The sequence below is a fragment of the Aphelocoma coerulescens genome, chromosome 1, assembly GCF_041296385.1.
Source record: "Aphelocoma coerulescens isolate FSJ_1873_10779 chromosome 1, UR_Acoe_1.0, whole genome shotgun sequence".
Lineage (NCBI taxonomy): Eukaryota > Metazoa > Chordata > Aves > Passeriformes > Corvidae > Aphelocoma > Aphelocoma coerulescens.
The window spans coordinates 26,756,462-26,769,361 of NC_091013.1; the positions used below are offsets into that span (position 1 = coordinate 26,756,462).

Sequence of the window (12,900 nt, forward strand, 5' to 3'; positions counted from 1 at the left end):
TACCAAGCTGTATTTTTTATTTCCTAAAATAGAGTAGACATTTGAGAATTGGGAGGTGGTACCTCCCGACGAGGCCAGATGCTGACAAGGTGGTCAGCTGGCATGAGGTCTTTAATTAACTCATGAGCTTGCACATGTCACAGTGGTCACATTGTTCAGATTGCATGGCTCCCAGTTCATGTGCATGTCCTCTGGCATCTGTTGTAGCTTTCTGCCTATAGACTAGATGACCTCTTGAGACAATTTCCTCACTTCTGTCATGCAGTCCTGCCGCAGTGATGCTGTTTAAAGTTATCATCTGTTCTGCTTTTCGAGCACCCTTAAAAGGAGGAGGCAGTCCCCAGAAAACAGTTGTGAAGTGGAATAGCCTTGCACCACTACAAACAGAAATGAAATCCTAAAGCTCCAAAATACCTGAAAAAGGTGTGCTCAGAGATTAGAGAAGTGTTGAAAGGTTTTTCACTGGTACAAATACTTCAAATTAGTTGTGAGCAACCCTCGGCTAAAGGAAAAAAAACACCACCCACGAGTGGGCGTGTTTGGGCAGTTAGTATGTATCAAAATTCTAGCAAACTAGGACACTCCTTCTTGTTTGTGCTTGTCCGGTTGACTCGCAAGGGTTTTTTCCTACAAGAATTAATGTAAAACAAAAGAGGGGGAGGTGGGTGGGTAGGGACGTGAGATACATAGACAGTTTGAACCCTCAGGCACAGTATATATGACCTGAAGGGTGGAGAGCAGCATTATCAACTGGAGATGTCTTTCAGGAAGCACTTTTTCCTGCAACTGGCTTATGGTGCTTCATGGGTTTTCTGTGTGAAAGTTTTTGCTGCTTTCTGAAAAGTTACAAAGTTAGAAACACTTTTTTATTATCACCTTCTTTCTTCGATGTCCATTGCCATCAAGCTTAATCAAGAGGAATGAAGAAATAGGATAATAACTCTAGAGCAGCAAGTGGGGGGTTATTGTTAATTAAAAGCTCCAAAGATTGCTATTTATCAGGAAAATGAACGTAGTGTTTCATTATAATTGTAAAGCACAACTATTCAATATCTCAAAAAAGAAAAAGTAAGGTGTAAAAGTAAATGCTAATCTTGTCGACTCGTGAAATCCATCTTCTCCAGCATTCTCTCTGCTGGATTTGCCTGCTGCCGCAATGGAGTGGCTCTGCTGGTCGTGTGTTCTATTCCCAACTAGTCTTCTTCCCCAGGAAGCAGCATGATTTTAGCGAAAGAACGAGCCTTTTACTTCCTGCTCCCCTCTTCACTGCGTTATGAGCAACCTTGTGCCATGCAGGCTTGGTCTTGCGTGCAGAATTGTGTATAGCTTCCTCCCCATCAAACAGCCTTGCATCCACTCCTACGAGCAACACAGCTCTTGAGCTTTCCTTACTTCCCTGCAGTTTCCACCATTACGGCCCTGCCTTTGTAGCCCCTCAGCAACGCTGCAGGTTTTTGGGTTTTTTTTTCTTGCCAAAACTTACAGGACAATGATGTAATTCATCACACAACCCTCCCTAACGTGCTCTGTTCCTGCGGTTGTCATTGCACGCAGAGGCTGCACAGCCCCGAGGTACTTTAGTTTTGGGCGCAAGGTTGAGAGCTGCAACCGCCCAAAGGAAAACTTTCCCTTGGATTACCACAAAATCCCTAATTTTAGCAACGATCGCTGCAAGCGAAACTTTGCTCGAGTAACGGCCGGACAAAACGCGATGAGGAAGCACCGGCAGCAGGATGTTGTGGCAACGAAACCGCACGGCCGAGTCCCGCTCCGCGCCGGCAGCGCGGCCGCGCCCGCGGGCACCGCTCGGCACCGCGGGGCGGGCGGGGAGTCGGAAGAAGGCGCGAAAATCCCGCGCATGCTCCATCCGCGGCTCCCTCCGCGCCTTGGAGCGGCGGGCGGGCGGGTTGGCTTGGCCGCTCCGCGTGTGCCCGTGCGAGGCGCGCCGCGCCCGTGACGTCAGCGCGCAGCGTCAGGGGGACGCACAAAAGTGTAAGTTTCAATTTTTTTTTAAATTTTATTAAGGAAAAAAAAAAAGAGAGACAGGGGAAGAGTGACGGGGTCGCGCGCCCAGGGTCCGTGGGAGGGGGGAGGTCGCTGCGCTCGCTCGTCCCCGCTCGTTTCCCGCATCGCCCCCCATTCCCGCGGGCAGCCCCTCGGCGGCAGCGGCGCTGGGCAGGTGTGCGGGGCCGCGGCGCGCGGGGGCGGCCGGCCGGGAGCCCGGCGGGCTGGCGGCCAGCGGGGGCAGAGGCGCGCTGGGAAGTGACAGCCCGCCGGGGGAGACCCTCTTCCCCCTGCACCCCCTCCCCCGGCGCGCGGGGGGGGAAGGCGGTCCCTGCCGGTGCCCTCTCCTCCCTCCTTGCTTCCCTCCCCTGTTCCCGGGCTGCCGCTGTCGGTGTCCCGCCGCCTCCCCCCGCCCCTGCCCCCTCCCGCCAGGCCCGCGCAGCCGCCGCACATGTGCAGTCGGGCGCCTCCGCAGCGGCAGCAGCAGAAGCGGCGGCAGCAGCGCGGCGGCGGCGGGCGGGGGGTGCTCCCGCTCCTCGCTCCGGGTCCCTGTCTCGGGGCGGCGGCGGGGGATGGAGCCGGTTCTCTCTGCCTTCGGCCGCTCAGGTGCGGGCAGCCCGCGCCCGAGGATGGGAGCACCGGGGGGGTGCGTGGGACGGCGGCGGGGGGCGCCGCCGGCGGCGGGTCGGGCACGATGAGGATGGGGACGGCGCGGACCCGCACTCCGCCCGCCGCCCCTTCCCCCCGCGGCCGCCGGTGGTGCCGCCGGGCGCGTCCCCCCTTGCCCGCGCCCCCGCCGCCGAGGCGATTAGCGCGGCCCCTCGCTGCCGGGGGGAGGCGGCGCGGGGCTCAGGGCTCTGCCCGGGCGGTGAGGCCCCGGCTGGGGGGCGCGGACGGGCGCGGGGTGCCCGAGGCGCGGGGGCGGCCGCCGGTCTGTGCCGCCCGGTGTGGCCGCGGCCCGTCCGCCTGCGAGGAGGAGGAGAAAAGCGGGGCTGGAAGGCCCCGGGGGGAGCTGCCCCTGGGGCCTACTTGTGCCTGCTGCTGGAAATGGGGGTGGGGAGGAGGAGGCCGTGATCGCTGCCCGCGGCCAGCGCTCGGTGTTGGAAGGGGCGCAGCTGGACAGGGACCGGCCTCGCGTGGGATCGGGCACGGGCTGGGGGAAGGGCTCTGCCAGGGCACAGCTCACTCACCCCCGCCGTCGGGAAAGGAGTGCCCCCCACACGTGAGCGTGGGGCTCAAGGGACGAAAAGGTGGTGATGGGAAACTTTTCCCTTTTAAAAACGTGTTTTTTTCAAAAAAGAAACCTAAATTGTATTTGGTAGTAGTCAGTAATTTCAATTGTAAAAACTTTCCCTTCTTTCATTTTTTATAGCTGGTGCTGTCTTTGCTTGCTTTCTAGAAAATAGCATTGTCCCTGTGTCCTGCAGCCATCAAGATTTCACGACGACTGATTTTTAGTCTTTGGTAACATGGCAAAAGATGTAAGTATATTTGTAGCACATAAAATGTGGAAGCATAGAATGTTAACAAAAGCAAATGGGGTCATGCTTTATAATAGCTGGCATTAATGAATATGTGGAACTTTATCTATACTGTGCATCAAGCCTAGGCTGTTTTCCTGTAGACAGCATAAACCAGCTTCAGATCTGCCGCCATTTTTTTAGAGTGATTAATGTTGGAATTCCCTATGCTAATAACAGCACTTGGGCCGTTGTCATTATGTGCATTCATATTGAACACTGAAACAGCTTGGGTTTGGATTGGATTGGAAGAAACCCAGCAAGTGTTGTTCAGATGGTGGGGCTGTCGTTGACTACTGTTGTCAACTAACGTTGCCTTTCTTGAGTTCAAGAAGGCATTAGACATTTGAGGGAAGGTGGTTCATTCTCCATATGTGTACGTTGTTTATCTCTGTCTACCAAAAGATGCTCGTTAGTGTCTGTAAAAACAGGCTCTGGGAACTTTCATCATAGATTTCCATTACTGCTGGCTTAAGGTTTGTGGCTTTGATTCTGTAACCTGCCTCATGGAGCACGTTTGCTCTGTACCCCTTCCCGTACTTAGAAAAAAAATTCAATTTATTTTGCCTTTAAGATGCCAGTCATTCTTAATACCCAATATAATTGGACTTTCATGTTTTGTTATTGAAAATAAGACACTATACTCGTCCATATTCAAGCTAGAATATATTTCACTTTAAAAAAAAAACCAAAAACCCCAAAAAACAACAGCATGCAAGCTAAGGAAAAGTGATACAACTCACTGGTTAAACAGCAGGTTGCAGTCTAATGTGGACTGTTGCAGCTTTCAAATAGCGAGAACTGCCATGAAAGAGTGATTGGTTTAAAAACTTAATCTTGTAGGGAATTTTAGTAGTTCAACTGAAAAACATCTTAATGTCTGGAGAAGCAGCCAGACATACGTAGTCACTCAAAGCTTGCCTGGAAGAGATAAGGGTGGCCAAGTACATTACAGATAGCAGAGTTCAGGGAATGATAGGCCATATAAGCGGGAAGAAAACGAAAGTGAAGTGTTAGACTAGGAGATGAAATTGAAACAGTTTAAAGTAATTGAGATATCAAAGTACATTTGTTTAATACTAGCTTTTGGGAAAGAGATCAACTAAGTGAAGAGTTGCTAGCACCTGAAAATACAGATAAATGTCATACTAGATCTAAGTGAGAATAAGACATTTAAGAACAAACCTTATTTTTGACAGATCTGGATTCTAGGAAAGAGAGTAGTTAAGGAAGAAAGGAAGGAATAACCTACCACATAGTAAACTTAAGAACTGGAAGAAGGTGCTACAGATAGGAAAAGAAATTGCTTTCAGTATCCTTATTAAAGAAGTAATAAACCGAATTTGGAAAAATGAAAATCTAGGTCAGATTGTAGGTAAAATTTTAAGTATACTTGAGCACTGGAACAGGGTAGCTAGAAAGGGTATGAAATCTTAATTGAATATTGTCTAACCTGTTCTTAAAAACATCTACATATATTTCAAACCTGCCTCAGGGAAGAAATATGAACTGCTTACCTTTCTGCAGACTATATCACCATTACATGAGATCTAAAATGTGTAGTGAATGCTGGAAAATTCTAAATTTCCAGGTCTGAATATGGGCCCTATGAGTTGTGGTTTAATGCCATAACATAGACATGCTAATTGGTGTAACACTTCTTTTAATTTTCAGAAGGGAAGAGATTTATTTCCATATTTTTGTTTGAAGTCCAAGTTGTTTTTCAAACAGAATAATGGAATTAAGCATGATATGGACAGTATCACTAAATTTCTGGGCCCTGAGTCTCTGAAAACCTGTGTTGCTGTAAATTTAAACATTCTGATGTGAAAATATTGCTTTGATAAATGGCTTGTGGTTCTGCCATGTCACCTATCAAGTGCTGTAATTGTCTGTGAGATCTAGTGGTGAAGAAGATGGCATAGTTGATGATTGCTCCTGCTCCTTCCTTCCCTTTTTCTCAGCAGAGCTGAGATGGCTAAACTGTGGGAAGGGCCACGCTGCTGCAGTCCTAAGTCTGGGCTTCCTTCAGGTGGCATTTCCATGGCCGGGCATGTTTGGAGTGCTGCAGTCTGGGAGTTCAGGTGTGATGTGCATCGCACTGCTGTCCTGTGCTGCTGGGGCCAGCGTGCCGTGGTGACAGTGGAGCAGGGAGCCCTGCAGAAGGGGAAGGTGTGGAGACAGTGCACCACAACAGAACATACTCCTACTTTGTGCTTCTTTCTGCCTGCTGCAGGAGAGCACTTTTCCTTTTATTGCTCCCTTCCAGTTCTTCTGATGCTTCTTCATAAAAACTATAATTGGATAAGACCTGCTAGAAAAGTCGAATACTTACAAGATTATGCAGACTGAGATGTTACTGGATAATTGAAGAAATGGGGGAGTGTGATGGAGAGTACTGGCAAACCCAGTGAAATATTTCTGTAAAGTATTAAAGAATTACAAAAGTACTGGTCAGGTAAGCTAGCAAAATAATGTTTATGAACTATTTGACCCAAGTCTAAATTCTGTGAAATGTTACTTTTTAAAGTATGCCTCTAATGTTTTTCAGAGTGTACAATCTAGAGAAAATAAGCAGTAAAGCATTGATTTTAAAATTTTATTTTAATTTATATTTTGGGGTTTTATGCAAAATACTTTGATTTCCGCAGCAGTAGTCGGAAAGCTGCGAGGTGGGAGGAAAGATACATTCATATGTAGCACCTTAATTAAGAGCCTGCAGGTGGAGTTTAAATGCATAATCACAATGTTATAGCTGGATAACTTGAAAAACAGTAATGTAGAAAGAAATAATAGCTTGTGAAGGTTAAAGTATCCGTGGGTATACCAATTTATGTTTTGGGTAGGGGATCTGAAATGCAGTAAAGATAAAGGGTGAAAAATAGGAGCACTCATTTTCCAGTGTGATCTAGTAATAGCAAAAGCACGGTCATTTTTGAGTTTATGAGCACCGTGCGAAGCTGAGAAGCAATTCTAACAGAATCAGGCAGATGTGGTATATCACGTGCAATTCAGGACATCTTCGTTCCTAGAAAGACTTTACTTTTTGTGCAATTTAAAGAAACAATGAAAAACCACGTGTGGAGAGAACACCAATTGCTGTATCTCAAGGACTTGTGTACCTTGGGAGTGGGATCATTGCATTGCTTCTCAGAGTCTGGATGACAAGTTGAGGTCAGTAATTTTTGGTACAGTTTTACACCTACGTTTGCACTCTGTGGGAAATTTATTGGTCATTACATATGGGCAGTCTCCAGAAACTTCATCTTAGCAGGAATTCCTCTTTCTGGTTAATCAGTGTCGCTCTGAGTTTGCTTCGTCTACTGTGAGCTCTTCCACTGCTTACAAATGTGGCACGTTCCAGGCAGGAGCTGGGGGAGCCAAATGTACAACTGAGGTCCTCAGTCTGCTTGTGCTGCTTATTGGATTCGTGGGAGTAATAGTGTGGGGGGAAAGCAGTTCCCTGTGTGCAAGTAGTCACCCAACCACCCTTGGCATGTGTAAAACTAGGTAGGATGCAGCATTGAATGAAGTAGCAGGAATTACTGTAGCAAGAAAGAAAATTTGATAGATTAATTGTTTTTTCCAGCTCTCAGCATAAGACTGAGCACTGCTTGCTGGCCACTTTTATATTCAGTTGTATGTTGAGAATTATCTGTAAATTAAGACGACAAATACTTTTTTTAGTAGCATTGGCTAATGTACCTTCCACTACTAAATTATCAGCTTCTGTAGCGTGGCTGAAGATCCAACTTGTGGTGACCATGTTTCCCTGCTCAGTTGCTTCTTTCACTGGTGAACTGTTCAGGCCTCTCAAGCAGCCATAAGGAAAGCAAAGCTTGTGGATCTTTTCTCCAAGACTCAGTGTTGCATAGGAGAGAAGAAGCAGGAGCAATGGGGTTTACTTTTTTGCCAAATTTCTGTACTCTTGAAGCAACCACTTGCAGGAACTGGGTCTGTTACTGAGGATAGTACCTAATGCATGGTGTTACAGTGACTATTGAAGAGAAAGGGGCTAGCCAAAAGGAATGAGTACAATTCCTTCTGATCTCCAAAATTACACCTATCAGAATATATGAGTCACGTAAATGAAATATTTTTATCTAGGCCTGTTGTTTATGGTTGTTTCTGTTGTTCAGCATTAGTGGATGGACTCCTTCAAGTAATTTAAAAAATAGATTGTGCATAGAGAACTTGAAGTTGAAAAATAACTTCAAAAACTTTTTAAAAATGACACACCACTGTTAGCTTTCAGAATTTCTTGCAGACTAAAATACTTTTCATGAGAGTTGTTCTTGAGTTACTGTTTCATAGGTTACTGACAGTGGTGTTGGCTTTGGAACTGCTTGTTCTAAAATGAGGTTTTAAAATTTATTTTAAAAAATTATTTTCTACTGTCATCTTTTGCTTGAATTATTTTATGAGGGATTTTTCTCTTGATCCCTAGTTTGCATAAAAATTATTGTATCTCTTTAGTTTTTTATGGTACTTTCATGAATCATACTGAGTAGTAAGATGTGGTACGTATATCCGACTTTGCGAAGGAAGCTCCATGAACGTGTGGAAATATGAGGACACACCATGTGAGAAATTGTGCCTGTAAAAAGTTCATCACCTGATCTAACATTGCTGTTTAAGAGAAGTACAGATGCAGTAATTAACGCTGGTGGGTTTTTTTAGTTGAGTATTCAGAATACATTCAGGTATGTAGCTTAATCCAGTGGATTTATTTCACAGTATTAGTACATATTTTGCTCAAAGAATATTTCAAAAAACCCACAGCAAACTGGTTTCTTCATACAGCTTTACTGGATAGGTTAATAGGGCTGCTTTTTTTGTGGAAAGTAAAAATCTTTTGTATTACTGATTTTTGCCAGAACACCACAGAAGTTGTACTTCTACATCAGTCTTGAGCAACTCTAAAATAGTTAAGTTTGGGATGGATTAAAAACAAGAACCCAATGGAAGTAGGAAAAATACTTAATATGGACCTTTTTTACATGATGCACTTTGAATCCCTAGAAAGTATTGAAAAGTCTTCAAAACATTTTTCAGACTCTTCTTAAAATATCAGCATGCATTTCACCTTTTATGTTTATTTTTGGTTATGTACTAGGAATTTCAGTGAGGCGGACTAGAAAAGTTAAGTCTTTGAGGAATCTCAAAGAGGAGTTTTAGTTCAGTGGCTTCTCAGTAGCTTGATCTGCTTCTGTTTGCCTTTAGTGAGTTCTAACGCGTCCAGAAGTTTGCAAGCTAACGATCAAATAATATTATGAAATTAGGTTATCTAGAAAGGCATCTCTGTTTGGGATTTTGAATGTTGCTAATTTTTCTAATATGCTTTTTCAACGAAGGCAGAAGGAAAGTGATCTTAAAGCTCTCTTATACGTTCCAAGTACGCAGTCAGAGCTCTGTATTTTTCTTATGTTGGTTTGTATTATAAAGTCAGGAGATAGCAACTCAGAAGTTGCCTGTCACCTTGCCAATTTATTTGTATAAATAAAGCATTTTCTTGTAGCCTTTTAATGTTAAACTTTATTAATTGTATGTGCCAGTTAACGGTAGTGTTTTAATATAGGTATATTGTAGTATTTTACCGAATAACTACACTGCGATAACAGGCTCCACAAAAATGCAGATTTTAGAAGTTAAGTTATGCTAGGGATCAATTGTTTTGGTGTTTGTATTTGATTGCCTGGGTATCTCTTAATGGAGATTTATTATGACTAATTAGGAGTGGGAAGAAGAATGGATCAATCTTTGCTAAATGTTATCTGTATTGAAATGGTTCTCAGGTAGCAGGCAACTTGATTTTAAAGATGGACAGTGGTCCATATTCCCCAAAAATGCTTCTGGCTACTTGTCTTGTGTTACATTACATTTGCTAAGGGTTCCAGTATTGCATTATTGGTTACACAGACTTGCTTGAAAGTTATGCTGTGGGCCACTCTAGCTTTGTAATAAGGAGGTTGGTAAGAATGAAGCAGAACCTCTTTTAGAAGGGGTCCTGTGTAACACTACTTGCTGGTTTCGGCTGTGGTTCAGATGCTGGTGAACAAGCTGCTCTAAAGTCTGGGTTTGGCTAGAAAAACAAGTCTGTTACAGTCAAACCTAGAACACGTGCAGAAGGTAGTTGTGGAAGTGGCTGCTGCTGGTACCTCTGCATATGGGTATTTAGTCCAGAAGGACTCAAATTATGATTTTATTTTCCTATTAATTTATGCAGTAAAAGTGGAAAACCAGTGCTTTGGTGTCATACTCGCTGCTAGGAGTCTTGTATTCAATTCTGCTTCATTCTTACAGCTTCACATTTAGTTTTGAGCATGTCAACTTTAAGTTTTACGAGGATTGTATCACTTGAGCAATTGAATTACTGCAAGAAGCAACACCATGGAATGAGTTTTAACTCGAGGTGGTTTTGATCTGTTGACTGCTTAGACAGGACCACCATTTGACTTGTCTTCAAAGTGAGTTCTTAATTTAATTTTTGCTGAATTCTGGATGTGTTGCTCATGTCAGAAAGAGCAGCCAAGAAGCTAATGGTCTTGACATACTCTGCAATAAAGGAGATCTCGGGTGTTATTTTGTGTATTACTCAGTGTCCGACTTACCTGCAATATCAGCAGAGCCTGTATTCACACAAAGATCGACAATGCTTAACTGAGCTTCTCACCTTATTTAGCTATTTTTTATCTGTGGTATTCAGACCTTTAGTGCTTTGACTATGTCTTGTTAGTTAAGGTGCTAAAAATTCAAATAAACTCTTTGGAAAGTTCATTTCTATGGTGTAGCTCATTGCTTAGTGTTTGAGAAGCACATTAATCTTGAAGATACTGCCATGAACTGAGGATGTGATATGATTATCTCTGTTTCAGAAAAAGGCTACTGAAACACGGTAAAATAACACTTCTGAGAATTTTGAGGGATCAGACTCTTGTAGCCCAACTTCAAAAGTTTTTGTTATTTATACAGTAAGGAATAGCTCTCACTGGCTTCAATTTCAAAATGAAATCCAAATGTTTTAAATTTAAAAACTTTTTTCCCTTTTCTACAATATTCCCCTACTTAATACCTTGATTGCCTTCTAAATTTTGCAAAAAATGAAATGGATGTCCCATAAAAATAATCTTTTTCATTTGCATAATTCATTCCCAGAGCATGTTTGCTCTGGTCCCTGCATGAGGTGAGAAACCAATAGGAGAAGTAGTTCATTATCATCTTCTTATAAATGACATTTACATATGGATAGGGGTGAAAGAAGAATAAAGGTTGTTTAAGCAATCTTAAAATAAGGTTGTTTATTTCTGATTATAAGCTTTATTCCAGTTCTGCTTTGTAACTACTAATTTTCTGTTGCTTCCTGATATTGAAATAAGACAAACAAAAAAAAGAACCTTGCATTGTCAGTAAAGTGGCCCATAGTAAAATTGCATGGCATGGGGCATTTAGACAGGTTGCCTTTAAAATGACTGGGGATCATCATGGATCGAGTTAGGTGCAGTTTTGCACAAGATGGGTGGTTGTTTGCTGGTACACTTTGCAAATGACTGTAGACAGCAGAGGCACCGTCCTGGTCATAGAATTGTGGAATTGTTGTGGTTAGAGAAGACCTCCAAGATCATGAAGTCCAACCATCAGCCCAACACCACCAAATGTCTCTGACAAGCTCTGGGTGGAAATGCTTTCCTTTCCCAATTTCTCCATTTTCTGATTCTGTTGTCGCTACTTCTTTCCTAGTTTATTTTGAACTTCTCTGTCTGAGTCCCAGCTTATTTCCCCTTTCAGTTGTAGTTTAGGTTGTATTAGTTTTCCCACTTCCCATGTTCTTCCCTTCTCAGAGGATTTGATCTCATTGTTCCATTAAAGCTTTCTTAGGTTATTAGTTGTATTGCCTGTACTTTTTCTGTGACTCACAGTTTTTCTACCTCAACTCCTAATTCTTCCATCTGATTTTCTAGCTCATTTTTTGTGTCTTTCCCAGACAGTCCCAAAATTGTCTCTTTTTCAGACCATCCCATTCTGGCTCCCATTCTTTAACCATTCTTGTATCTTTGGCACCTGTATCTCTTGTCAAACCCAGTCCTGTGCCTCTGTGCTCTATGGGCTTAATCTGCTGTTGACAGCTGAAAATTGTTGGGAAATAGAATTATTGGGATCAATAAAAGAACTGTGCAAGCAATAGGGCTGGAAGTTTTTAGGCTTGTGTGTGAGAGACACTTTCCATGGGAAAGTCCTTGTGTGAAGGAAAACAATCAGCCTGAGAAAAAACAGGGAGTAAAGAACTTGCAGCTGTGCTGTCCGGGAGTGAAACAAGGGAGGTGAGCACAAAATTCTTTTGATCTAACAAGACTGTGGAAACTTGCCAATGTAGGTCGAGTTATGTAGAAATAGAAATGTGTCTTGATAAGCTTTGAGCCACTTAGGAGCTAACAAGCTGGTATACTATATAAGTGCCTTTGGACTGCTAATAAACGGAGTTCATTTATCAACCATATTGGTTTGGATTCTCTTTCTCGCTCCCCCCGCCGGGGATCCAGGCTCCTCGTCCCACGCGGCTTCCAACAGAAAATTTCTGTTCTGAGGAACAACCTTGTAGCAGGTACCTCTGTTTCCATGTATTTCTACCCTTTTTGCTCTTCTTTAGTTCTTTTTCAGTTACTGTTCTTAAAATGGGTTCATTACTTAGAAGCAAGGTAGAAGAGGAATTTCTGTGGCACAAAAGCACCCTTCCCAATATTTAGTTAAAGTAGTGTGGAACAACGTGCCTCTCAGATTAAATCTGAAATACATAGTGCATGTACTTGTTCAGTCTTGTTTTTGTCAGATAAACTTCTTGTTTTATAGGTTCTTTGTCCTTTAGTCCAAATTCACCTTGCATATTTTCCTGTTTAGTTTAAAGGTTTAGTGAATAATTTGATGCCAATTTTTATTAACAAATTGAATTGCAATGCTGGAAAGCTATGGAAGAAATTATATTTTTGTTGTGAGGATGTTGATTTTCTAATGCATAACTTCAGAGACTGCAAGGAGTAGCTTGTTAGTAAGATACTAAATTATTCTCTCTCAGTCCCTAGAGATTTTTTTTTAATAACTGAAATTCTCTGCATCTTTAGAGAATTTTGTTTTAGATTAACTTCAGTCCCAGCAAAAAGATACTTCCCAGTTTACTGATTTTCTGGCTGAGGGCACTTGTAGTGCTTTTCAGTTTTCACTTGTAAACAAAACAAAAATAGACTTCGCAGTCCTTAGGACTGCCGATGATCTCATAGCAGGCCAAAGCTAACTTTAGTTGATTTTTTAAATGTTTAGCCCTTCAGTTAATTTCTTTTCCTTAGGAGCTCTGAACAATGAGCTGAGACCAAACCTTGGTGATGGT

General features: G+C 43.1%; 1 protein-coding gene across 5 annotated transcripts in view; it reads left to right on the forward strand.

Moving 5' to 3' along the window:
* Positions 1–1,890: 1,890 nt before the first annotated feature.
* TFDP1 (transcription factor Dp-1) overlaps positions 1,891–12,900 on the forward strand; it is a 41,433-nt gene continuing 30,423 nt past the window's right edge. For 2 of the 5 annotated variants that reach the window (XM_069004668.1, XM_069004706.1), the window contains exons 1-2: positions 2,473–2,610; positions 3,404–3,485. In XM_069004668.1, the coding sequence (XP_068860769.1) occupies positions 3,474–3,485 (12 nt within the window). In that variant the 5' untranslated portion in view covers positions 2,473–2,610; positions 3,404–3,473. Of the gene's footprint in view, positions 1,993–2,472; positions 2,611–3,120; positions 3,255–3,376; positions 3,486–12,900 lie in introns of those variants that run through there. The other 3 variants (XM_069004677.1, XM_069004686.1, XM_069004697.1) reach the window with 3 other exon arrangements.